The sequence below is a fragment of the Arvicola amphibius genome, chromosome X, assembly GCF_903992535.2.
Source record: "Arvicola amphibius chromosome X, mArvAmp1.2, whole genome shotgun sequence".
In the NCBI taxonomy this organism is placed as follows: domain Eukaryota; kingdom Metazoa; phylum Chordata; class Mammalia; order Rodentia; family Cricetidae; genus Arvicola; species Arvicola amphibius.
The window spans coordinates 1788753-1816564 of NC_052065.1; the positions used below are offsets into that span (position 1 = coordinate 1788753).

The 27812-nt window shown below is 38.8% G+C and overlaps 1 protein-coding gene across 1 annotated transcript in view; it reads right to left on the reverse strand.

Annotated features, from left to right (window-relative positions):
* Positions 1 to 1357: 1357 nt before the first annotated feature.
* The window catches only part of Ptchd1 (patched domain containing 1), a 48356-nt gene continuing 21901 nt past the window's right edge, over positions 1358 to 27812 (reverse strand). The window contains exons 2-3 of the mRNA XM_038317476.1: positions 13698 to 14358; positions 1358 to 3012 (exon numbers count right to left, since the gene is read on the reverse strand). Of these exons, the coding sequence (XP_038173404.1) occupies positions 1358 to 3012; positions 13698 to 14358 (2316 nt within the window). The remainder of the gene's footprint in view (positions 3013 to 13697; positions 14359 to 27812) is intronic.

Consider the following 27812-nt stretch of genomic DNA (forward strand, 5'->3'; position numbering starts at 1 on the left):
GTTACAACTGTTGCACTGTATAAATAATCTGGGTATGTTAATGTACAGAAGGCCTTATGATGAAGTAGAAAGATAGCAAAAAGGCATTTTAGGGGACCGGGAAGGTGTTATCCAGCCAGTTTAGCAGGGGAGTTTGGCTGCCATTGTGGATAGGTTTGTACTGGTGTTTGCTGTTATCCAGGGATTTCCACCTATTTTCCTTTGAGCCCTTGATCTCCCAGCACTTTTATTAAGTGACTTGTTGCCCAGGCTTAGACTTGCCAAAGATCTTCCTCTTCTCCACTAAGTCAAGTGGAAGTCATCTCATAGCAAAGACATTCTGGCACTTTTTGGCCAATGATGATTTTAGTGTTTATTTTCCTTTCCTTAGATACATGGGCAGATGTTGTTTATGGGCACCCATGCAAAAGTGCATATAGGGACAAACCACAAACATCTGTACTAGCCAGCTCTTCTTTTCTGTTGATATAGAGATACTCTGTAGGTTCAAATAGGTACCTGCTTTTTCTCCAACATGCAAGCCATTTGGACTTGGCTCTGTGACTTTGCACCCTCAGAGGTTCCTGCCAAAAGTTGTAACTTATAACGTAGATCCATCTGATGACAAAGAACAAGATACTCTAAAATCGATTTGCCCCAATTCTGTAGTGCTGGAGCTGTCATTGCTTTCTGGGTGCATTAACTAAACCATACAGGTGGTAAAAGTGTTGTCAGTGGAGGAACATGACAAGTTCATTCATGAAAACAAAAAACTGGCCTCACCTAAGTGAATTTCAGGTGACTCCATATTCATTTGTGGATGATGTTCAGTCTATCACATCTGCTTCAGAGGTCCTGGCTTTCTTTTGCTGATGGAAATTTTTACAGACTCTCCTTGAGTGTTGAGGTGCTAGATGAGACAATGAAGACCTCAAACCACAGAATCTAAGTAGAATTACAGCTCTGCCGAAGTTTAGGAAGCCTTGTTCTTTTGAACAATGCTTAAGGATATTTTTGTCATGGCAGCTGACCTTGCAATCAGTTGCATTTTCTTACAACACCAGTAACTTGTGCAGTGGGGTAATATGGGATCCTGCTTATTAACAAGTGCTCCTCTGTTTGATCTTATTTAAAACACTCTGAGTCCTGTGTGTGTGTGTGCACACACATGTGCATATAAGTAACTTCTTTTTCATAGCAACCCCTTTACTTTAATGATTTTAAAGATGCCAGACCTGTTATCCTCATCCTTTACTTGTTTTTTTCAGTGCCTGTTTCTTATCCTTTTGGAAACAGAGCAACTTTGACTATGTTTCATCAACATCAGGTTTTTGTTCTTGGTAAGACCTAGGGTGAAAAATATATGAAGCAGATACCATCACACTGTGGTAATCTGGTCAACCACTCGGGTACTATCAATATCCACCATTTCGACACACTCAATTTCTTCCCGGTTTTCAGGATTTTTCTTCTCTTTCCTTTTTTTCTTAGAGGGCGGCAGGAAAGTCAGTAACACAGGTAAAATGGCAAAGCAGTGAAAGAAGGTGACGAATGCTATTAAAAACAAGCACCTGAACAGTGTACAGGTCAGATTTGAAGGCACAGCTGCGAGAGGAAATAGACCAACAATATAACAGAGGTAACTCTGTAAAATAGCTACCCCATGCACTTCCAGGGCATTTTTTACCCATTTAGTTCTTGTAAAATCCTTGCCCAGGACAAATGTGGATAACAGTGGAGCACAATTGTCAATTGTGTAGTTAATTCCATAGATTAAGCAGAGCACAGAAATGCAGTCCAGTTCTACTTTCCACAATGTCATGAAGCCTATCACTCCAAACTCCACAGACACAACTGTTAGAGTGATCCAGACATTGATCAGTGAATCTGCCACCAGGAATGCCGAGAAGAAGAGCAGGAACAAAGCACTGATGCAGGAGTTGTGCAGGGGGGCTCCCAGAGAGGAGGAATATCGATCCATGTACACAAAAGACGGATTAAAGACAATAAACTTCACTTTGGAGGTGACTGAAAGTCTCCTCAAGGTCTCCAAGAGATCATAGAGTTCTTCTCTGTTTGTTTCCATGGTCTTGGCCACCAAATACATTCTAGTGGCCACTATATCAACCTCATCATTGTACTTTTTTGAGAAGATGATGTCCTCTTGAAAATGTGAATACTGAGGAGATTTCAGGAAGGGATTCCTCAACATGTCTGTGAAATTTTTCTTAGGCAAGTCAGTGGATATATTGAGTTTCCGAAGATAATTTAAGTAGCTTTCAAACCAGGATAGTCGCACAAACCCCTTAGTGTACTCTAGAACATCTTCCTGGACAGTAGAGTTCCAATATTCTATGGACTCATATATGTAAAACCCAATAACAGGACTGTAGTTGCTAAAGTACTTTTGCTGGGCAGTAGTGTAGTCAATGGTTTGTGTTGCAGTTGCGACGATGTTACTAAGGTCTGACCCTTCACTGACCTGCAGGTAGCCCATTAAGGCAAAGGAAATATAAATAAGGTAAAAGAGGACTACAAAAGGCTTGACATAGGTGTTGGTTATCCAGTCACAGTAATAGCGCTTGAGGAAACATACCAATAAGTGACTCTCATAATTGTTTGCTTCCTCGCCTTCAGCTGTGTCCTCACTGAATCTAGCTGTCAGAAGAAACCTATACCATGCTGGCTTCTCCTGCAACACCTCAGGCTTTGGAACTTTTCTACAGAATATACTATGCTGGTAATTGTTTTCTATGTAGCCAGTGAACACAAGGCTGGAACCATAAAATGAGAGTACATAGAGGTAGTTGAAGAGGATTGCAATACAGGAATTGCAGCAGAAAATCCTGGCTGCCTCGATGTTCGTGAAAGGGCTGGCCCCTATGCCAAAGGTGACCAAGTACATGGCAGTGGTGAGAGAGAAGGAGAGCATGGAGTCTGCATAGACTTCTGCAGTTCGCTCTTTAACATGTTGGTCCTCTCTAGTTTTCCTCCACGAGGATAACATTTCAAAGGTCCCATATAATCCATGACCTGAAAAGGCAGAAAGAAAGATCAGAGTAAAAGTTTTAAGGAACAAATCTTTGTAAAGAGGGGTATCACCATCAGTGTCAATACCTTCTATTAAAATTGGTCAAGCAGGGGGCTTTAGTGATAAAGAAACACTGTGTTTAGTTTGAGTAGTAATGGGAAACTAAATCACAGTCTCTTTTTTCTTCACTAAATATCAGAGCAGAAAGTAATAAATCTGAGAAACAGAGGAAAGCAAAATAAGTATAAACAAGTATGAGTAGAAAACACAGAAAAAAGAAAAATAAAGAAAAAAGAACAAGATTCATGTGAACCCTCACTACTACTACTACTAAAAATGACGATCGGATTAAAGGTTTATGACCTCCATTTGTCTTTAGGATTTTTTTTCACCAATTCTAGTTGTTCACAGATAACCTATCAAATACAGTGACTCTACCAACTTCTTGATACCATTTGGCAGTTGTCTTTTGGTAATAACTTCCCTGAACTGCTTAGGGCCCTTGGCTCCCTGTTTAGAATTCCAGCAACATCAGGGTGGCATAGATACAGTGACTGCCCATGTTGTAATTGCATCCTGTTTCTTGGAAGTTTGAGTATGCCTTCTGTACCTCTCCTGGTTGGAACTGGACACTTCCTCACTGCACCTCCCTGAATTTCTGAGTCACATTAAAAAAAACCCTGCCAAAATCACCCATCATGGCTTTTGATAACCTCTGTCTTGGTACTAGGATAGAAGATCTAATTGTCTGTTTCTACACCTTGACAAATTCAGTCTCATTATTGAAGATAATACTTCACTTTGGTGTGATGGACTTATTTTGAAAAAAGAAGGAATTTCAAATCTGCAGCCGTGTGTAACTGAGTGAAGCCAGTCACCATTATCTTGTAGTCAACATAACTGAGCATGTCTCACCTTGAACCCAGGCTGGTATTTATATCCTTACTGTACTGTCGTGACCTCAAACATGAGTACCGATTACATAGTAATAATACAGGCCTGTTTCCTCCGAAGGATGTGGCATTCATCTTAATTTATTAGACATCATTTTGCAGCTGCTTTTAGAGGTCAGGCCAAGACTTTTGATTTGATTATGAGTACCATGGCCCCTATTAAATTGGAACACCTAAATTCCCCAGATAAGAAGTGAAAGTGTATTTGTTGACTGGCATTCTGCTGTTAATTAGGTTTTAGGCAGTTAACAATGTCTAGTCTCGAGAGGGAAAACTAGCTATTGAACCTTGTTTCCAGTTTTCTCGGGGTGGACTGACCAAGCTTTTATTAAAAGCAAACTAATCTTTGTGAGTAATAAGAAGACTAATACCTAAGAGACATCAGTGCCCTGGGGAAATAAGACTGACCAGTGTATCTGAGGCCATGAAGAACAAGTAGGCATTGGAAGGTAAACAATACTTCAGGAGTTGCTGAAAAGTGCAAAGAGTTTTCTAGAGTATTTACTTCCTGCAAGCAGAAATACTTCAAAATAAGACTTTAGTAGCCAGCATTTAAGTATGGCAAGAATATAAAGATCATATAGCAGAATTACAGTTAATCATATAGTTGAATTTTAGGGAAAATTAAATGCAAAACTGAATAAGAAATTAAATATAAAATAAAAATAAAATTAGTGGGATATTTTATAATGTCATTATATGACACGGACACTTGTTGGACAACACAATAGGAATCCATTTCGTAGTGTACTGTTGAATAACCATAGTAACTGAATGAGAAAAGAGCTTTGAATTAACAGAGCAAAAAGGTGATAATAAGGTTCCAGAATGAAAATAATCACTCTCAAGGAAAGAGGAAAATACACGAGTTCTTTTGCTGTCTTTTAAATGCCCATTGTATATAGTTTACTATTTTTCATTGAGTTCTGAGTCTTTTTGCATATGTTTTTGGCTCAAGGGGCACTTCCAAAGAGAAATTTCATTCTCAGGGGCTCTTAGGAGACCCCTCCCCTTTCTTAACTCCCCATCTTTCCTTCCCCTCTTTTCTTGTGTGTGAAGGTCCTCACAAAGGTCCGAGAAGGCAGTGAGAACTAATCTGTTCCACCTGATCACGCATTTGTTGCTAGCTATCAATGGCCTTTCTGTCGCTACTCCGGGTAGGCTAGAACCTTGTTTCTCAATCCACACCTGCCAATCAGATTCCTGTACCCTCAACTCCAAATTTTAATTGTATAATATCTTCAAAGAGTTCTTGAATTTCTGGGATAATTGCTGATGTCATAACACTTTTCTACACGCCAGTCAGTCAAGGGAGAGATGGGTGCCAAGAGAGTTCCAGGCCCTCTTAGGGATTTGTTAGCAGCCTGGAGTGCCTGATTGGCACTAGACTCAGGTTACGGCTTCATGTTTATGCTTAAGAGGTTGGCCTATTATCTTAAAGGAAAGATAAATTGTAGGAACCCTGTTCCCTGGCTTGGACTCAAGGAGAAACACACACTAAGAGCCCATAAAACATCCCTGAAATTCCTTTTATGTTCAGAACTACAGTTGAATTTCCTTTAGTTTTGACATTTAAAGGTATAGTTTCAATTACAAACTGTTTTGGGACAATGGTCTATGAGAACATCTTCTCTTAGTTTGGGGAAACTGGGACAGAAAATGAGGCTACCTGAAGAGTAATTAGGAACATTTTGCCACACAGTAACATCTTTTCATTCCCCTGCCAGCCAGCCCTGGCTTTCTCTTTTGCTGTTACTCTAACAGTAAAATGGGCAAGTTAGGGATAGAGAAATGTGGAGGGGTAGGGAAGGGGGAAGCGTTCACTCCACTTTCATCTCACACAGGGTGGGCTCCTTCTTTGACTTGCTTAGAACCTTGGAGGGCAAATCTTGTGCTGTCTAAGGACTGAAGACATTTTTCTGAAATTTAAGTATTATTTTCTTCATTTAAAAAAAGGGTTTTTTTTTGAAATAGAAAACATGTTGTTTGCTTTGTGTTTAATTTAAAGTATAGTTTGGAGCTGGCAATGTAGCTAGTTAGTAACGGTGTCTCCCAGCAAGCCTGATGACCCTCTTTAGGCTCCAGAACTCAGGTGGTAGAAAGAGAGAACTGAGTGACACAGGTCATCTTCAAACTTCCACATGCTTGTTCTAGCTACCTTCGGAGATTATAAACAACCCTGAAAGCTTTGGCTAGATCGTAGAAAAGATCTTGAGTGAAGGCGGGATTTAGTTTTTGAGTATGCCTGGAAGTTACCTTAAATGACTGAAAGATATGTGTGTGTGTGTGTGTGTGTGTGTGTGTGTGTGTGTGTGTGTGTGTGTGTGTGTGTGTGTGAACTTCCAGGGTTTGGAACTAATGAAGAAAAACAGCAGGACAGATGATAAATAACAGTAATGGTAGAAGAAACTCAGCTAGCTAATCCTCTAGTCACTTAGAATGACTTTCGGGCATACTCACAGATTAAATCTCACTTTCACCTAAACTCTTTTCTGGGGTACAGCCAAAGCCTTCAGGGTTGTTTATAATCTACCAAGGAAGGAATTCACTAGCAAATAGTTGAATTAACTCCACCCAGTAGATATGTTTCTAGAAACTTGTTCTTAAAGTGAATCATATTTTAAGTTTATTTAATGTTATTCTATGAGAGACCTTTGGGGAGATTTGGTTTTGCTTATTTGTTTTGCCAAAGTCTAATCATAAGGACTGATCTACTTTGTACTGCTGCATTTTGTAAGTTTATTTTTCCATAGTCCCAGATTTCCCTATTTTCTTCAATCCTCACAGACACAGCAGAAGCCTCCTCCCGTTTTAATCCCTTCCCTACAGGCAGCATTTCCTCAGCTTGAGTTCCTTGAGGAATAGCTGACAGGAGTTACACTGAGATGGCTTACTGGTATCATCCTTCAGGATAAAATGAAGTCACTTTAACGCACCTGTGTAGTGCCAAATTTCACATATGTAAACAAAACTAGTACAGTCCTCTAAAAAGTCCACAGATTACAATGGGTGGACAAACTCTACTAAAAGCATATTTTATTCTTAGATGACTCTCACTAAGTAGTTTGTGTTTATAAAATGCTTTTCTCACATGGCACCTGCAAAAATTCATGATTTTTGTTGTATCAAAAAGAAATCTCAAGCATATGTATTTCTAGACTGAGTAATACCTATTTTCAGGGAGAAGTTCATTAATGGGGTTACATTTAAACTTGGTCAGTTATAAACATTTACTTTACAATATGAATTGTTTGGCTTATTCCAGCCTGTTCTGTGTCACAGTTAAGAGTAAGAGGTAAAAGTGTACTCTACTTAAGTAAAGACAGATGCTTATATCAGGGAGGGATATATGCATCTTAGTCTTTCACTAGAGACTTGACACATACTGGTTATTCTAATCACAACTTAGGGTTTGAATCTGAGAAACAGTTTTCCTTTGCTAGATAACTGCATATGAAAGTTCAAGAAATTATTTTGCTAATAGATCTTCTTTATTTAAAGATTGATTATTATATGTAAATATACTAGGGTACTTTGATATTATGTGCACATATACTATATAAAACCAGTATATATAAGTAACGTCTATAATATATACTATGGGCATTATTTTATGTCTTTTTATGAAGACATGTAATATATAAACTCAAGTATTTATGTTATATCCTATTCAAGCATATTTTATATATTCATATATAAAATATTTGAATATATGCAGAGATATATCTGTGTTTAAATATTCAAAAATAAGCACTATTCAACAATATTAATGTTAATTAATTATAATATATAACATGAAGTAATTCTGCACTACATATGATTTCTGCTATAGCTAATGCTATTTATAATATATTATGCACACAGATTATACCTCCATATAAATATAAGGTAAAAAGTTGACTAAAAGGAATTTATTTACTGATGAAGCAGATAAATGTTAGTGCTGCTATATTGATCAATGCAGAGAACATGCTAGAAAGCTATCCACATTTTGTTCTTAGTGAATAATGTAGTAAAGTTTAAGTAGACAACAAGAGTTCTTTCACAATGAAGTTGAGTCAGTTTTCACAGTGAGCTCCTGTAGACCCATCTGGGCCATTTTGCAATTTTCTGATATTCTAGTCCAAATAGATACTAGGTGTTTTTCCTAATGGTCTGCTTTTCCAAGGCTCAGTATTGGCTGCTCTCCCATTCTTTGGATGAGACTAAGTCAGCAGACTACCCAAAGGTTACCTAGGAGACCTGTATCAAAGGCACAATTCCCTTACTCAGTGAGTTCTGCCTTCTCCAATCTGTGCCCCTAGTCATGCCATGTCTTAGTTTAAGGCAAGGTGCATATCAATAAATTGGTTTTGTTCTACTTCCACCTTAAGCTATTTTTTCACTTTCCATTTACAATAATATGACTGGCAAGAACTAATCACAAAATTAGATTCCATATGTCTTTAAAAATTATACAACTATAGACCATTATTTAAAAGATTAAAAAAGAACCTTGAAAATATTGTATGGAATTACTCTTATTTTGAAATTTTTCATTATTATTATTATTATTATTATTATTATTATTACTTGTGTGTGTGTGCATATGCATGTGTGTGTCTGAAAAGGGCAGAAAAGGTATCAATGGTTATAGTTGCCCAATTTGTGTGTTGGGAACCGAAATCCAGTACTCTGCAAGAACATTGAATGCTCTTAACTATTGAGTCATTTCTTCAGGCCTGGAATTATTATCTTATTTTAAATCAGATGGACAAAATAAATATGAGAAACAAATCTATTTTTTGAGACAAGGTTTGTCTGTAGCTTTGGAATCTATCCTGAAACTCTGTAAAACAGGCTGGCCTCAAATTCAGAGAGATCTGCCTGCCTCTGCCTCATGAGTGCTGGGATTAAAGACATGCACCATCACCACCCAAAGAGAAACAAAATCTTAATAAGCAGTTTGTTTTAGGAACTCTTAAAACTATTAACTATTGCCGGGTGGTGGTGGCACATGCCTTTAATTCCAGCACTCGGGAGGCAGAGGCAGGCGGATCTCTGTGAGTTCGAGGCCAGCCTGGTCTACAAGAGCTAGTTCCAGGACAGGCTCTAGAAACTACAGGGAAACCCTGTCTCACCTCCCCCAAAACAACCCAAAAAACAACAAAAAAAACCTATTAACTATTTTATATCTCAACTAAGTATTTCCATATTACTCTATATTTCTATTCTATCATATAGATTGTCATATTGCTGCAAATAGCATATTTCTATCATAATGTTTTATGTTAAACTATATGAAATTACCATTTTTATCATTCAGATATCATTGGGTATTGTTATCCATTGTCTAGGTAAAAGATGGTTGGATATTGGTAACTTCAGCTAAACCTTTGATACTATCTGGAAGATTTTTTTCTTTTCCCTCATGTTTCTGATGATTTATGGACCTATTACAATATAAAAATCTTTCAAGTTTGTTTAATCTGAGAGTGAGAATAATTAAGGAAGAAATCACTACAGTTATAACTAACCTTCTTGCACAATTTAGTGTAACCCTTTTTTTTGAGTCACATACACTGTTATCACACTTCAAGTGGTATCAGTGAGAAGAAACCCTTAAAGAAGTAAAGTTAATCTTTGGTTCCTGCTAAAAATTCAGATAATCTTAGAATATACTACTATAAGATGGCAACTTTTCTGATATTATTTTCCTCCTTGCACTTAATATACATTCTATTTCCCATTCACATCCCTGAAACTGTGAAGTCTGGTTCGGTAAGTCATAAAAGTGCTGTGTGCTTCACTGGTTAGATAATTCAGAAGAGAGCACCCTGGACTTGGCACTTGACCTTTTCAAAATTGAAGAGTGTTTTGCATCTCATCCAATATCCAGGGCTCTTGAATTTCAACAAAGGCAAAGTGACCCTTGGAAGTTAAAATGTCACATAAAAACTGATATCCAAACTATCTTTCACAACTTCAATTCTCTCTTTTATGTGCATGGAATGTATATGAGAAACAATCCTTTCATATGCATAAGGAATAAAACCTTCCTCTGTTCCTTCTACATTCTCCAACCCCTTTCCTGACTTGTTTATGATAAACCGAGCTGCATAAATAAATATCACACCTGTAAGGAGAATCTGCACATACAAAAATATACAAAAAATGATGCCAATTTCTTAAATCATACTCAACTGGACAACCATGATGTAAATCTTAATTCTTTAGAGGACATTTTACAATAGCTATAAATGATGCTTACAAATATTAATACTGCACTACCTGACACAAATATAAACAACTAAGTTCTTCTCTAAATTCTAGCAACAAAAATGACAATAAACATTTATGATACTGTGGACCTTTGAGGATTTCAGCTCTAGATAAACTACCCTGACTCATCTAGAGTGAGGTTACACAGAATTGGAAGTGTCTAATATACAGACACTGATGAAAAACATTCCAAATCACGAGGTATTTATGCTTGTATCATTGTCAAGTTGATTCATCTGTGTAGGATAGATTCTTTTTGCCAGAGATATCATGTATCATCTTAGCTAGAAACATACAATCACATCCCATTATGATGAACTCTCAGTGTTTATTCAAATTCCTTCCTCTTGTGGAATCTTGTCAAGTTAATACTTCTTAACACTTGTGATCTTAAAATTTTCCATTGTAAATCAACTGCCATTTTGGCATTTGGCTGGGATCTGGCCTTATATGACTGTAGTCACACTAAGAATTTTGAGTTTGTTGAATTTGAAATTTATAATACTTACCACATTATAGAGTTTTTAATAACCAAGGATACTTTTGTATTCAATATTTTATGAAAATTTTTCTTCTAAATGAAGACATATATATATATATGCTTTGATAAGTTTTACATTACAAACAAAATCAAGAAGATTTTTAAAATAACCTGATTTAGTTAAGTACAAATAAGCATTTTTATAGACAACAAATTATTAGGCAGTTAATTTATGTGTAGAACAAAGTGCTTAGCACTGCATTTCTTCTTGGTCTTCTGAAGTGTTTACTGTTAATTTAGGGCCAGTCATCAATAAACAGAACTAACACAAATCTGCTCTTGCTTATATTTCATTTTGCAATCGTACTCTAAGGATGAAGAGTTTATCTGAGAAATCCAGAAGGGCAAGCATCCTAAATCCAGGCATTGTTAGCTTTATGAGCCTATTAAACACTCAGTCTTTATTGCAAATGGGCCTTAGCCATTAAAATGTGTAGTTTCCTCTCATGTCATGACTAAGTAATTTGAAAACCCAATGGGCTGAAAATGGACAGAAAGGTTGCAGGCAGATTGTCATCAGGAAAAATGGTCATCAGATCAATGCAGGGAACCTACCCCAAATATCCCAAAGAAGGAAGGACCTGGCACCTGTCCTGCTTGTCCTCTTTTACTGCAAATACCTGTTTTGTTTACCTTTGCGGTGGTTGTTTTGTTTTCTGAAATAAATTCTGAGGTAAAGTTCAGTGACAGTCTCTGGGGAGCTGTGGAACTTCTGGACTAGCTTTCTAAGACACTCCTCTCTAAGGGCATCATCTCATCCTGCCCTCACTCACCTCCCCTACTGTGCCAACATTGTCTGATGGGTTATTTTGTGGTGGTTATATGTACATATATATTATATTTACTTATAATGAATACCCAAATTATCTTTAAAATGCAATGTAAATTTGGGGAAAATATTAAAGATTCTCATGCATTTTATTTTGTACAGCTTCAAGAAGTTTTGAACATTTTCAGTTCATTGTACTTAGTAAAATCAGGTTTGAATGTTATTACTGTAAGATTAGTTCTAAGAAGCTTTAAATACTGTAGTTTATTTTCCTTAATTTTAAGAAGCTTTAAATATTATAATGTTCTTTTTTGATCATTGGTAATAGGTTGGCGTGCCATAAAGCCAAACTCTCAGTCCTTTCCCAAGCTTTCACATGCTTTTTTGCCACCTTAAGATCCTTTGTATCTCCCTTCAGGTCCCAACTATTTTCTTATTCTTGTTTATCTTCGTCTTGCAAAAGAAACAATAGAACCACTATTTTTAAAATGAAAAGTTAAAAAAGAACCCAAGGACTCGAGCATGTGACTAATCATGAGCAACACATCTTAATTTCAACCTTGACTCAACTCTCCCAGGAAGTTACTAAGACTCAATCCTCCACACTCTTTGAGGAACTGCCTCATATTCCACAATTGACCTAAAGATTCTTGGCGTCAGTTTAAAGGGGGAGCTTGTGCTGCCTTCTTATCTGACTGGATGCAGAAGGTAGTAAGGCAGCTTCCTTCTCTGTTGTTTTCAAGAGTGACAACTAAATTGATTTAGCAGATTCTCCGACTGCTTGGCTTCTCCACAGAGCCTTGCTTTCCACAGAATCTCCTAGTATGTTTATTGACCTGGTCTCAATTTGCATAGGTCGCGAAGCATTGAGAGCAGAATGTAGCTCCATCAAGCCTGCTTATCATTTAACTGTAATTCAGTAGCGATTTGGTAGGAAAATTCTGATTTTTACTGCTGCTCTAAAACACAGCATAAGACTTACCAATGAAATAAATCGTGGTGAGTTCTCAGTCAACAACAATAGACAACCACAACTGTCTTGTATCGTTGGTATCTGATCCCAAGTGACATTTTAATTTTGCTAGAGGAATTGATGAGTAGTTCCCACAGGAAACGGGGGAGGAGTGGGGAAACTAACCTAACCTCATTCAATCTTTGTCTGACAGGAACTTTACCTCCCAGTGTACTAGACATGTCATCTTCAATAGCAGGCCGGCAGAAGCGCTAATGCTGTGAACACTGTGACTTTGTTTTGAGCATTAGCTTTATTAAGGAATTCTTGATGTTCTTCCCCAGTGACAAACTCCGGAAGAGCCCTATGGCCACCACTGTAAGATGTTCATACCAAGACTAATAAAGAAGATACCCTTGTTGCTGTTATTTCACAGGAGGCTTTCCAAGTTCTTGTTTACTTATCACATCCTTTTGTGTGATGCTCACATCTACTCTATTCATTAACAGATAAAGAAAGGAAGCAGGGCAGCAGAGCCTGCTTGCCCTTCCCTTTGCAATTCTAAAATTCCTTGAGGGCTTCTCACTTGAGTCACCTGGGGAGTTTCTACCACTGCTGGGAGAAGGTGCAGAGGGGTTAACTATGCAGGGGAACGGCCCCAGCTCAGGGCTTCTGTGTAAATAGGCCAGCTTTCTCAGCCTTCAGGGAGGATCTTTCTGAGGAGTCTTCTACCTGATCTTCTAAAGGTCTCCAGCAAGGGGCGGGGGGTGGGGGCTGATCTAACAGTACCTACAGCAGTACCCCAACCTACTCAGGCTTGTCTGTCTTTCTGGCTCACCTCTTCCATTTTCATAGTGGTGCTACTAGAGCTTTTCTCCTAAATAAACTACTTCTATCTGCATCCCCTACTTGGGTCTGATTTGAGGAAACACACCCCAACACACTAGAACACAGACAAGACTGGTATTTGCCAAATACTACAGAGTTATTTAATGTAGGAACATGGTTAGAGCCAAAGTCTTTGTTTGACTTTCTGGCATTTGTATCAGATTAGGATGTTCCTCAGTTGATGGAACTTGGTCCAGGCTTTCTCAGGAAAGTGAAAACTCTATAACTGAAAACAATTGTTAGATGGCTCTTTGAGAAAACTAGTTACCACTATAAACAGGAAACAAGCAGCAAAACCAAGGGAAATGAAAGGCAATAATTACCTAGCATGATGAAAGGGACTCCCAGGAAGGTGGAATTGTATTTTCCACCAGTAAGATTGATGATTCCAGCTGCAGTGAGAGTGGCTAGGCTTATGCTCACCAACCCAAGTAGGCCTAACCAGGGTTTGCTGCGGACACAGTCCTGCATCGAGCAGCAGAGGATGGCCATGGTGACTACCAGGATCAGGCTGGTGACCAGGTAACGTTCTGATACACGGCTGGTCTTCTGGAAATCTTCCCTCAATGATGTGGATGTGTATGGGTATATTTTGATTTTGTTGTTGGATTTCTGGAATAGTTTGACAGTGTCGCAGAAGCTGGATTCCCATCTCTCAGCTACCATGTCATTGAGACTGTTCATTGACTGCAGATAGTAAGTGAGCTGAATGGCCTCCGCAGATTTCACCCGATCCTTGCTGTGGACAGTGACACCTCCAAGTTGGTGCCCATTATAGACAGCCCTTCCATCCTTTAAGTGAGTGATAGGATATGTGATAGCAAAATTGGTCCGATTGGTGGCCCGAGCATTCTTTAACTCTTCCAGGACGTGTATTATGTCATCCACAATGCAAGTCTTATCATTATTCAGGACACATATGTGGGCGAATGTATAGTTAAAGCCAGGCCTTGGAACCTGAATCTTGGTTACAGCAGTATGCAACTATGGGGGAGAAAAACAACAGTTAGATTTTTTAATGAACAAGTAGACATTAATAAGTAACATTAGCTCCAGAGATTAAAATATTTCCTTTTTTCTTTTTGGAAAGAGAAAGTCATTAGTTTGATCTCTAAGGAAGAGAGTTAAAAAATGTTTTGCCCATAGACCACAAATAGGTAGTAGATATTCAAGACATACACTGAATCAGTAGTTTTCAGTGTGTGGCTCCCAGTATAGCAGTGTCAACCAAACAGCTTGTCAGAAATACAAATTTTTACGCCCTATTCCAGACCTGAGAAATCCGATTCTCTGGATTGCAACCTAGGTAGATCTTCTGGCAGATTCTGATGGTGCTAACATTTGCGAAATATTACCTTCAATTACCAATATTACTTTTATGGTCCTTTTATTTGTCACCAAAATAGTCAATAATTTTTGCAAATCTTGCATAGGTCTCTTGTTTATTATTTTTCTTGGAAACACGATGTAACAAGTGAAAGAAGGTACAGTTCTGAATGCAGAGGTCTTCTGAAGGCTAGTCCCTTACTACCAATTTCCAGGGCACCTTAATAAGCTTATCCAATTACTCTCTACTATAAAAGTCAGGAAGTTTACCTCCATAGATGTGCTGGCTAGTTTTATGGTAACTTGACAGAAGAGAGAGTTAACAGAGAGGAGGCTCCTGAAGTGAGAAGATGCCTCTATAAAATCAGTCTGTAGGCAAGCCTGTAGGACATTATCTTAATTAGTGATTGATGGGGAGAGCAGCCTTTTGTAGGTGATGCCATCTCTACGTTGGTGATCCTGGGTGCAATAAGAAGGCAGGCTGAGCAAACCATGGGGGTACCCCAGTAAGCAGCACACTTCCATGGCCTATGCATCAGCTCCTGCCTTCAGGTTCATGAACTGCTTGAGTTCATTCCCTAATTTCCTTTGATAACGAAGAGTGAGTGGAAGCGTAGACCAAATAAACCCTTTCTTTCCTCCCCAACTTGCTTTAGTCATGGTGTCTCATTGCAGCAGTGGTAACCCTAACTAAGACACTAACCCTTACTTCTCAGCTGTTCCTTGTCTGCACAGATGGGAAAGGCACTAAATGTTAAAAGTCTAGCTGAGACAAATTGAAATCCTACTAAAGGAGTAAAATGTGACTTCTATACACTTTAAGCCCTGGAGTGTGCTTGTACAGTATATGCCTATTATGTGCAGTATATGCCCTGGTTTGTATCTCCAGTACTCTAAGTATTCTACACACCCTGACTAGTGTCAGATTGTGGTTGTGTCAAGTGACTTTATACTTGCCATCAAATAGCATACAAGAAGCTAAATAACATCTACTACTCCATGCCAAGCACTGTTCTAGGCATGAGCACAGATTAGCTGACCTAGAATTTATACCAGAACACAAAGTAGATATGAACACTGGCCCTATCTCCCAGGTGAGGCAACTGAGACATGGAGAACTTAGATCATTTGTCCGAGATCATGTGCATCATAATAGGTCGCACCGGGTTAAGGCTAGCAGTCTGAACAGGGCCGGTGCTCTTAGGCTTTTACCATCCGTACCTCTAGGTGCCAGAACTGCAGTGAGGATTCCTGCCAGCAGCTGATTCCTGAATTCGTGCTTTTTTAACTCTGCTGCTAAAATTCGCATGGAAGTGTGTATAGAATCTAATATCTGAAGTAAGAAAACAGTATGTTTGTGAGGGGATTATGGGATGGAAATGAACTACTACCATGTGCCAGGGCATCACACTTTACCTCCTCTTGGCGATTCATTTTATAATGAGAATTAAAAAGGTGCATGGAAGCCTTGCAGTTAGGGGCTAATTAGCATCTTAAAATGGCATTATCTTCTGTTTCAACTATAGATACATAGGCCCTCGGTTAACTGCTTCAACTCCACAGTCAGTTATTGTCATGATGGCTTTGTTGTACCTGTGTAAATGTAGATGGTCTGCAAAAATGAGGCCAGTGAGAGACATGTGTTGGAGTGTTAAATAAACAAGTGTATCTATGGCTGTGCCTAACATGCAGTGGACTCTCCCACAAGAGTCCGCATGACCCTGCTATATCTTCTCTCAATCTGTTCTAAATGGATTATTGGTTAAGATGTTTTACTGTGCGTGTGTCTGAGTGCGGGGGAAAATAAGCTTTTTTCAAAATGTCTCAGAAGCACCAGCTGTTAAAGTACTTTACTTAGCCCAGAGATGGAGTGGTTCATCCTAACTCCCAGTGTCCCCTTCCCCCACATCTCTTCATGAACACCACCCTTTCAGCTCAGAGGAGATCTGTTGTATTTTCGTTGGCTGAAATATTTTCATTGCTTTCACATACACATATAGTCTTCTAAATATACCTAGCAGGCTATTTTTATCATTTGAACCATATGCTGAAGTTTTCTATTGATATTTTGGGATTAATGGCCAAAAAATACCTTTCAAAGGTTTTCAGCTCTGAAACGATCTTTCCAGCCACTTTTGTCTGAGCACAGGCCAGGAAGGCTTGGTTAGGATTACTCCTAATCACTGAAAATTTCCAAATGCAAAAGGTTATTTTGGAGGAGGAAAAAGTAAAGTAGAATGTAAAGATGAGTGAATTTTGATAAGAATCAAGGACTTTGTGTGAAAGAGTCGGAACAGAGAAGTGATATTGAAAGCATGTATATGTGTAATCTTTAGTGCATTGTTTCTTTCCATGAGCAGCGTAATAAATCTCCCTTAGAGTGATTACCAAATATGTCAAGAGGAAAAGATTGCCAAATAAGATGGTGTTAAGCCACAGGGCTGAACCCAATTATAACGGGATATTTTTCCATCCATTTCCTGCAATGACCATGCCCTGTTAGTTGGGGAGGTATAAACTATTTAGCGATCTGCCAACTTTGCAAATCTACTGCTGTGACCTCTGGGAATACACATGGAAGGAAGGAGACACCATATTAACCCCTGTGCTAGCCAACGATTGCTGAGAGTCTTGGAAAATAGGAAGGACCCTTACTGGCTTGAGACCAGAAAATGGCTTAACTCAGCAATAGAGATGCTGTGAGATGCAGTTGTCTTGAATTTCTGATGGAGTGGTGGGTAGCACTGTGTCACTCTGCTTCTGAGCCATAGGGTGACAGTGAATAAATGACAAAGCTGTTGGGTGGTGCCTAAGGCCACCCACCTGGCAAAGGAGACTGTGAGATTGTGCTGTAGAATAAGAGATGAGAAGGTAGAATAGAAATTGAAAGTTGAGATGCCTCTTTGTGACTTTTGAAACTACTCAGCTCTCATCATCGATTCTAATGACTACATGTCAAGGATAAACACATTTCACTCTTGGACTCTAACATTGTCAAGGTCAGATATCTTACATATAATACTTAGATATCTACATGTTTGCATGGTTTTAGAATGCTCCGATTTGCTTTCTGAAAGGAGCCCTAAGGAGAGAAGTAGAACCCCGGCATTCTAAGTTGTGGTACAATGTATATTTGCAAGATTTAGGGAAAAAAGAAAAAGCTAGAGAGATCGCAGATATGCTTCAGCTAGTCTATAATATAAAAAGCAGAAACCAACATGAGTGTAGTAAGAAGTTGGTTAAGAGGCTTTAAGAAAAGAAAAAGAAGAGAAATTAAGACATATTAATAGCCGTGACCCTTAACATAGCCTGAATCTGTCACATGGATCTATGGAAAATCTGCATTTGTACGGCTATATATAGATGCCGTTAAGCCAAGACACACTCAATGAGTACTCAGCAAATCTATTGTGTTGTCACTAATATGATAATTTTCCTGAATTTAGTTTGCTTGCATTCATGCATGCATGCAAAATTACATGAAATACAGTATTGAAAATGAGAGGATCTAACAAGAAACAATACCAAGTACTTTGTAATAGTAAAGCCCATGCCTATATAAATCCTGATCATGATATTTTGATTATTATATATTTGCCTCTAAAGACATTAGGCTTGAATGCTAAATTGAAATTCATTCCAAGCCTCTGAACATATCATTTAAACTGTCAGCTTCTTTGCTCTTTTCACCCTTCATGTTAAGAATAATAATAGTACTAGTGATGAGTCTGCTAAACATTTTAAACACATTTTAAAACTTTATTCAAGATCAAGACTGTGGAAATGTTTGAATTATTACCACCATTTTGCAGTTGAAGCAAGTGAGGCTTAATGAGCTTCAGTAAGTCAACTAAGACTTGCAAAGTAAAGGACAGATGCAGGACACTAAGTCAGGCCCAACTTCATAAAAGAACACAGTCTGAGACAACACAAGTTCAGCAGAAAGGACAAAGAAGAATCAGACAAAGATGGAGAACTTTCAGATAGTTAACTGCCAGTGTAATGACTAAGCATACTTGGAGGTCCAATAAGAGAGATCAGAGATGATGCAGACAGCTAAGCTACACCTCATCTTTAGACTTCAACATCACAAGACAATATGAACAAATAGTGAAGGGGGTAGGTTTTGAGCTTATTCTTTTCGATTCTTCTTACAGTGTCTAGAATTGCCAGATAAAGCTTTTCAGAGATGAGCTTATTAGTTATTCCTCCTTTGAGCCAGGAAGCACAAGAGAATCTAGTAATAAGATGTGTGGGATCCCAACATGGCTTCTCTGCTTACCTTAGATATGCTGGAGATCCTAAGGATGTCACACTGCTGCTTTTGGTCTAAGACTTCAGATCTCATATTTTCAGAATAAGAAGGGTGTTTTGGCCTAGCTGATTCTGTTGTTGTTGAAAATATACTCTTCTCTCATACAATACATTTCAACCACAGTTTCCCCTCCCTTCACTTCTGCTGGCTAGCTCCACCTCCCCTTTACCTTCAGATCTGCTCCCGCTCCTTTTCCCTTCAGAGCAAAACTTCAAGAGAAGCGAATGTCAAATAAGACAAAAGAAGATAGAATAAGACAAGGCCAATTCCCTCATACTGAGGCTGGACAAGGTAACTAAATGGGAAGAAAGTAGTTCCATAAGCAGGAAAAGACACATCCACTCCCACTATTAATAGTCTCCCAAGAACACCAAGCTAAATAGCTATAACGTATACACAGAGGACCCCTAGTGCAGACTGTCTTAAGAATCCTCCATTTGTAATGTCACATTTTCTAAAATAAATGACATATGTAAACTATACAATCAGATACTATGTGAAAGAAAGTTAGCATCATAAATAACAACTGAGATTTATTAGAGCTACTTGAGGCACACTTTCCAACACACTGAAGATCCTTTCAAGGTAATGACAGATCTAAAACTAGATGAAAAGCAGAAAGAAAACAGGACAAATAAAATGGATATACTTAAAAGATTTTCTTCTCTGAGTTATTTCTCATTCTGGGGAAGCACTGGCCTTTCTAATTCCCTTCTGGCAGAGTCTGGGACAAAGCCAGGATGGGCTGCCGGTCACCACAGGCCAGAGTCTAATTTCCTTTCTGCCTTTCCTTGGCACACTCGCACCTTCCTCAGAAGACAGCAGGGACACCTTGTAGAGGAGGGTACAGAAGGGATGTGGAAGGAAGGAAGTGTCTGCTTCTGACTGCTGATTAGCACAGGAAAATTACCTGTGGGATACGAGATCTGTTTGCAATTTTGCTATAAAGAGGGGAGGAAAGGCAGGATGTTGACTCTGACCATGTAGGGTCCTTAACATGCTTTGGGAGTTCCTTCAGGTAGTCACCCAGCAATCCCCACTGTGAGGAAACACTTGGAAAAGATCTGTATTCCTTGGTCTCTGGCAAGATGCAGTTCAAGTCACTCCAGTGGGACTTGGCACAGCATCCCTTTTTCCAGCTTATTCTCTTCCTTGTCTCATGTTCCCACCCCATTTTCTGCTGCTACTGTAGAATAATCTGCACACATTAAAACAAAACAGAAAGCCAAGAGATATTGTTGGTTTGTCTTTCTAACCTATGTGGCTTGCCCTCAGATAGTACCATCCAAATGACACTAAATCAAATTTGATTAGAAATACCTTTAAGGCAGAGGTTGTTTATTTCCCCCTACATCAAATGACTTCTGCACTGAATCCCTCCAAATTCCAGGTCTTATTTAGGTTCTATATTCTGCCACTATAGGTGACCAGGTAGTATCTAGCCAGATATCCTCACCCAGGTCACATGAAAACACCTTGAAGCAGGTAGATTTGGTCTCTGCAGTTCATAAATTATGCTAGCTCACCGTGTGTTACGTTTTGTCTTTGCATGAGTTCACTCTCACCCATTTGCTTTCCTCTTCTTTTAATAGCCATGCATTACATCAGAACACCAGAAGTCCAACGTTGAGGACTGTTACCGTGATTCATTTGTAGAGCAGCCAAAAGCAAGTTAGTCATCCCTTAATAAGTGAACAGAAATAATCATTCTGCCTTTGAAGCATTACATATTTCATAGGACACCAAATTTAAGCTGTGGATGAAGCCAAACAAGTGACTATCTGATCACACATTTCCCTTTGCACATGAATGCCTAGAATCATGTATATCAAACTGTTTGTTGCTTCTGTCAATACTGGAACAGCAGTACAGGCCTGGGAGAGCCCATCATGCAGGTTTTGATCTTTACTTCACAGGGATAAATTCTCACACTGTGGGTGTTGATACTGAAAAGCAGCCTAAACAACCCCATTTTGTTAATTTCCCAAACAAGCTCAGTTTGTCTTCCAAGGCTTTTGCTAGGAAAACAGATCCCTTTCCATTTGAAGGTACTGAACCTGAGGTTTGAGAAAGAAAACAAACATAAAGAATGTTGGTGAAGGGAGAAAGCAGATGCAGTACACAACTGCAGCTTTTGCCTTATTTCATATTCATCTTGACGAGAAGATAATGTAATGTAATCATTTCCATAATGTGGGAGAAATTTTCACTTAATTAAAAAAAGAAATCCCAATATCTGAAGATTCCTAGAAATCTGTGAAGTTAAACTTTCTAATCAGAGCTACTATTTTTTATTCCCTTATGTCCCGACTTTGCTTTCGTGGCCAAGCTTAAATGCTTTCGGAGCAAGTTCATGGGTAATGAATCTTGTTTAATAGCTGTAACTGGAGCAATGCTCATAGAAGGAGGCTGCTAAAGCTGGTTGGCCAAATGGCAAAGAAGTCAAATGCACAGAACAGGCAACAGTTGTTTTAAGATTTAGGAAGGAGACCACAGCCGGTAATGCGAAGTAAAATAAAATCAAGAAACCAAGGACATTTAGGTCTAGAGAATGCAGAGCAAGTAGGAAGAGCACTGCATCAGGCATCTGACGGTCTCTGTTCCTGATTTTGCTGGCCATTTCAGATGAATAAAAGTCAATCAGCTTGGTTGATCACCTTCCTGGACCAGGGGGGAGTTGGGAGGACCTTGGTCTTAACATAGAGTAGGGAACCCCGATGGCTCCTTGGCCTGAAAAGGGAGGGAGGGAGGGTATGGGGGGAGGGGAGAGGAGGGAAGGGGGAGGAAGAGGGGAGGAGATGGAAATTTTTTAAATAAAAAAAAAGGTAAAAAAAAGTCAATCTATGAAAAATGCCACCTTCCTGGTTCTAAATCCCCCAAGGGTTTTCCATCATGTTCAGAGGAAAACCCCAGGTTCTGACTGTGGGCAACTACACAGGGCTTTGCCCATGCTGACTTTCTAGACTCGTATTTTGCTGTGCTTCTACTACACTGCTCTTCATACTCTTGGGTCTCACTTCTTCTGGGAACTACTAAACCTGCGTGCTCACTTCCTTCACTTCCCTTTAAACATATGCCCTGATAACACCTTCAGTTGAAAAATAACCACCACCATCAATATCTTCTTTTGACTTTGTCCCAGCACCAATTATGATATGCCATCATCTCTTTGTTTCTATATTCTGCTGTCCTCATGGGAATACAAATTCTGCCATGCTAGGGTGGTATTTGTGGTTTACTGGTACATTCTCTTTACACAGAAGGGTGCCTAGAGCATGTACTGCATAGATGTGGGGAAAACCACATAGAAGAATCTGGAGACCGAATGAACTTTGTGTGTGTGTGTGTGTGTGTGTGTGTGTGTGTGTGTGTGTGTGCGCACGTGTACATACATGCACATTTTTGTGGAATACAGAGGTTAAGCTCAGGTGTTATTTCTCAGTAGTTATATACCAAGTTTTGAGACAGGGACTCACTACATACGTCTGGCTGTCCTGGAACTCACAGAAATCCACCTGCCTCTGACTCCAAAGTACTGCGAATAAAGGTCATCTTGTTTAATGAAACAAAGTCTATTGCTTGGTGTCCTGGTACACACCTTTAATTCCAGCACTCACTAAGGAGGAAGAAGCAGATGGATCTCTGTGAGTTCCAGGATACTTAGAGCAAAGTATAAAGACGTTGTCTCAAACAAACAAATAAACAAAGTTAAAACTAACAAAAATGCAAAACCAAACCAAACCAAAAAGCTATCATTAACTTAGAGCACACCAAGAAGGCTAGATTGGCCTCAAAACTGAACCTGAATCCTCTGGAAGAATAACCTACCCTCTTAACCACTGAGCCACCTCTCTGGCCTAGGAAGTACAATTTTTAATAAGTATGTGAATACTGAATTCTAGGCCAAGCACCTTTTACGTGGTATCACAATGACCCTTTGAGGGAGGGATTATCTCTTTCTTTCAGATAATGAATCTGAATTAAATTAGATGCCTAAAGTCATTGTCTTTGTTTGGGATCCCAGAGAAGCTTGTTTGGAGGTCAGGGCACCATGCATGTAAGACATTTGGAAGACAATCCCAGATGGCAGTAAGAAAAGAATTACAATGTGAGATAGGGCTTGAGCTTCAATGAGCATTTGTTCTTTCCCCCTTCTGGTCCCTTCCTCTCTATCAAGGGTCCTATCAGACTCTAAACTTAGAATAATTTGTTTGTAGGAGACAGTTTACTGGTCCTAAGTCAGGATTTTAGGAAAAAGGCAACTGCATAAAGAATGGCATTAGACATTCATTCACGAAATTATTCCTCTTCCCCCACAAATAAAAGCAAATATGCACTCATTCTGAGCATAAGCATCTACAGTCCAGTAGAATTTACACTTTTAGTAGCTTTGGCCCATGGAAAAAGATAAAAACACTAAATAACCAACATCCATAAAATATTTGAAATAATATAATAACAAATTTATACTTCATGGAAAAATGCCTCCATCAGATGAGTTTTTTTTGTCAAGTTATATTTTTCCTCAAATGGGTTTTAAAGATGAGAACAATGAAAATTAAGGCTGATGACTGAAGAAACAATGACAACAGAATGTTCTGCCTGATGACATGTCAACACCTCTCCTGGATGAAGGACAGTGAACCTTAGAACCTTATGCAAAGCATAAAAGAATCTTACCAGAAAATACATTTTCCACTGGAAATAATTTTTCTCTCAAGGTGCCCACACAAAGTTAATACTCTTTTTTTTTTTTCCCGAGACAGGGTTTCTCTGTAGCTTTGAAGCCTGTCCTGGAACTAGCTCTTGTAGACCAGGGTGGTCTCGAACTCACAGAGATCTGCCTGCCTCTGCCTCCCAAGTGCTGGGATTAAAAACATGTACCACCGCCACCCAGCTCAAAATTAATACTCTTAAAACTCAAAAGAGTGTCTCAGTTGTTGCTCTCATTTTCTTGGTCTGGCAGCATATGGCCAAAGCTATGATTATTTCTGTGATTGGGCTTGCTAAGACCTTGGTCTTCTGAGAGGTGTTGTGATATTGATGGCATACTGTATCTTGGTGAAGACATGCTGCCTGACTTCACATCTCAGTGTTGGTATGGGTACACATATACCTCAGCTCTTAATCTGTAGAGTGGGGATGATGATCATACCTAATCTCATTGAAACTGTTAGATAATAAATTAAGTCAAATGTGAGATCATCAACAGTTTCTGACACACTAGTGCCATACACAAACTGTCTGAGAACAAAAACAAGATGAACAAGCAGAGTACTCCATCTGTATTTTCTGCTTTGTCTTGGTGCTCTCATGTATTTTCCTTTAAATGAGGATCTTCCTCAGTTGTTTTTGAAAACTATATTCGATGAAATGAAAAGGTGACAAATTTATATCAGTAGATTATGGGGCAAGTGGAGTGGTTGGTATGTATCAGTGTTAATAAAGAGACTAGCTGGATAGCATGGGTTTAAAAGTTGAAACCTCTGATTGAAGAGAAGTTAAAAACACTGACTACTCTTCTGGAGAACCCAGGCTCTAGTCCTAGTACCCACATAGCAGCTCAAAGCTATCTGTGAGACCAGTCCCAGGGAATCTGATGCCCTCTGTGGGCACTAGGAATGCATATAGAGCACAGATGTGTATGCAGACAAAACACTCTTACTCATAAAACATTAAAGAGAAAAGAAAGTTGGCACTTGTTAATTGCGACACAGGCTCCCAGTCTAAAAATGATCCCAGGTGCTTTACATTAGCCCTCTAGTGAGATGATTGCGTGCATCAACTAAGGAAATTAGATTGGTCAGGGAAAGGCAGTAGATGTAAAGGAAGCAATGTAAAGGGCATCAAATTACTACTGTCATAATGTGAAGAATGCTATACATATGGCCTCATTTAATATTCACACCAAAGGAGGGGGAGACTATAATCTCCATTTACAAGAGAGGAAACTGTGTCTTGGGGAATTTAGACAGCTTGCTCAAGATCACAAATTTAGCATGCAGACCAGCCCAGGTTTAAATATCGCACCCAGAACATTGTTTCCTAAGGGGAGTTTCTTCAGCAAAGTAAAGACTTTATCTCTGATTTCGAATTTGGATATTGATTAATTTATTTTCTGCATTAGACTTCATCATAGTTGACCACAGCAGCGAGGATACTGTCAAAGGGTCAAACATGAGAAAACAGCCCATGAGGAGCAACTACATTCTGTCCCACATTGAATGCTGAAGTCCTGTAAATAATATACACCCAAACAGAAACAACAACGAGAAGACAAAACTCTATTACAGTGACAAGTATGTTTACTCAACCAGAGAGTAAAAAATATGTGGAAAGAGAAAATACTGTCCATAAATTAAAATGTTTCCTTTGCGTCATGCTTATTTCCTATTGATAAACCATCCTGCCTCCATCTTTGACTTGAAAGCTATCTTACAGTAAAGACAAACTAGGTTCAATCCCATTCATGATTAAACCTCTGTTTCTAAAGGATTGAGCCATGTCCACCAATAATCTACAAATAGTTCTATACTGCCTATTCCAGAAAACCACAATCATGCCTATGTTTCAGAAGGTTGTTAGGACCAACTTGTTATGCTCATGTTCTCCTTCTTTAACTCTGCTTATTTATTTACCAAATTTTCCTTTCTGGAAACCAGAGCCATAAAATCCCTTATCTTCCCCATGTCCAGCATTGATCTCTTAAACCCTGCTTTAGGAGGAGACAGCTTCTCAAATATAATACTTACATTACAAATAAAGCTTACTTTAATTAATTTGGCCAGGATTTTGGTCAGTGGTCTTTCTCCTAACATCTGTGAGATTAACACTATGTTGCCAGGCAGAAGGAGGGTGTGGGGGGGCAGGCAGATAAACAAAGAAGAAAACCTTTATTGGTAACAAGGATAGTAGCTTCAGATTTACTGCAAAACATCAGATGTAAATAATAGGTTTTAGGGTACTTGAGTATCATCCTTTCTTAAAGGCAGTTTACCAGTAGGATATATGTGCTTTCTGAGGCAGGGATTTTGGTTCATTTTCCTCTATATCCTAGGCACATAGAATAGTGCCAAGCACACCAGAGCCCAAAGATGTGTTGATTGAACCTTCAGAGTTTGTTCTTTCTTGCTGATTTAAAATTCCTCCAGTGACCGGGAATGGTAGCTCATTTGTACCCATAGGCTCTTACTGTGCTACGTGCACATCATTTACATCTTAAATAAACAGATGACATTGAACTTGATCCTATTCAAATTCCTGCTGGAGACAAGTGGTTGTTCTCATTAGAACAACAGCTGGCCTTAGACCTTACCCCCCGACACACACACACACACACACACACACACCCCAAATTTGACATAATACTATGCTTAATTTTACAGGGCAGTTTAATTTTTTATGCATAGTGGATTGTTTTAGAAGAAAAATAAAATATAAAAACCTGAACACATAGAAAACGGTGTCCTATCATCTAAAAATGTCATGTCTACTTGATTGTGTGTACGTTATTAACATTTTTATGTATATTGTAATTATGAAATTTATCATACAAGCAGGAACATTGTTTTCATATTTTGTGCTAATTCTGATGATAAAAAGAGCACAGGAGTAAAAACTTGACAATTCACTTATGCTGTATAACAAGCTGACTGGACATGGATGATAAATTTTAGAACAAACTATTTTACTAACTTTTCTGTGACTTTTTCTGTGTTTCAAATATGTGTGAGATGTAGTGCACAAGCAAAAATATTGGCAGTACAAAAATTCACTGTTCATCTCATAGGAGCAACAACTCTAAAGAGAGCACATCAGAGGTAACTTAGGCTGCCTTTCAATGTCCTAAAGGATACAACCACCAATATGACTTCATCTGTTTGTTTCACCATGAAACTTCAATTGTAGTCTTTTGGCTTATAGCCCTAGTATTGTTGGGAACCTAAAATATTGCATGTGATGCTATGCTACCACAGCATAGGCATCAAGGAAGGAAATTTGGGAAAAAAAAAAAACCTTCCATCTCTAACCATACTCACTATTTCTCTATTGCAACTTCCTTCCAGCTAAATGCTGTGATGTGTGAGATTCAGCAGGTTGGTTTATCTTGCTACTTAAGAGATGTTGGCCATCCACAGAACCCTCAGGATATCTAAGCTCCCTTTCCTGAACACTGCCGCTCTCTGGTAATTGACAAATGACTTTCATTGAGCCATCTCACTGACAGGGGTCCTTTAGAGGTAGTTTACCTAGCCAGGAGAGAAAAGTTTCTTTAATACCCAAAGATATCACTCTATGTGAGTCTATCTTTAATGCTGACAATGCTTGCTGATTTTCAGGCTTACTGATGGGTTTCTGATACTGGACTGGTAGTCTGGCAGAGTCTTTTTGCTTTGTTGAGAAGAAGTAGAGGTCATACAGAGAATTTATCTTGTATCTCATCATCAGTTATAGCAAAGACTCATTTCTTCAACAGGTTCTAACTGAGTATACTATGTTGGGCATTGTGTAAACTCTGGGGAGATGAAGGACATTAAAGCATGACTGTATTCTCTGAATTGGTTAGCACAGGCAAACCAGAAAGTGAAGTGCCATGTTGCTATGACAAGAGGAGGTAAAACGGTGCAGTGGGCTACAGGGAACAGGTCTACTGTGTTGGTGTGTAGTGGAGGGTTAAGGACATATAAGTGAGCATGTGCACACGCACATGTATGGTAGTGGGGTACAATGCAACACAGAATTGGAGAGGAAACAGGTTAGATAAAGAATGATCTTTTCATTTATGAAGTAAAAGAAA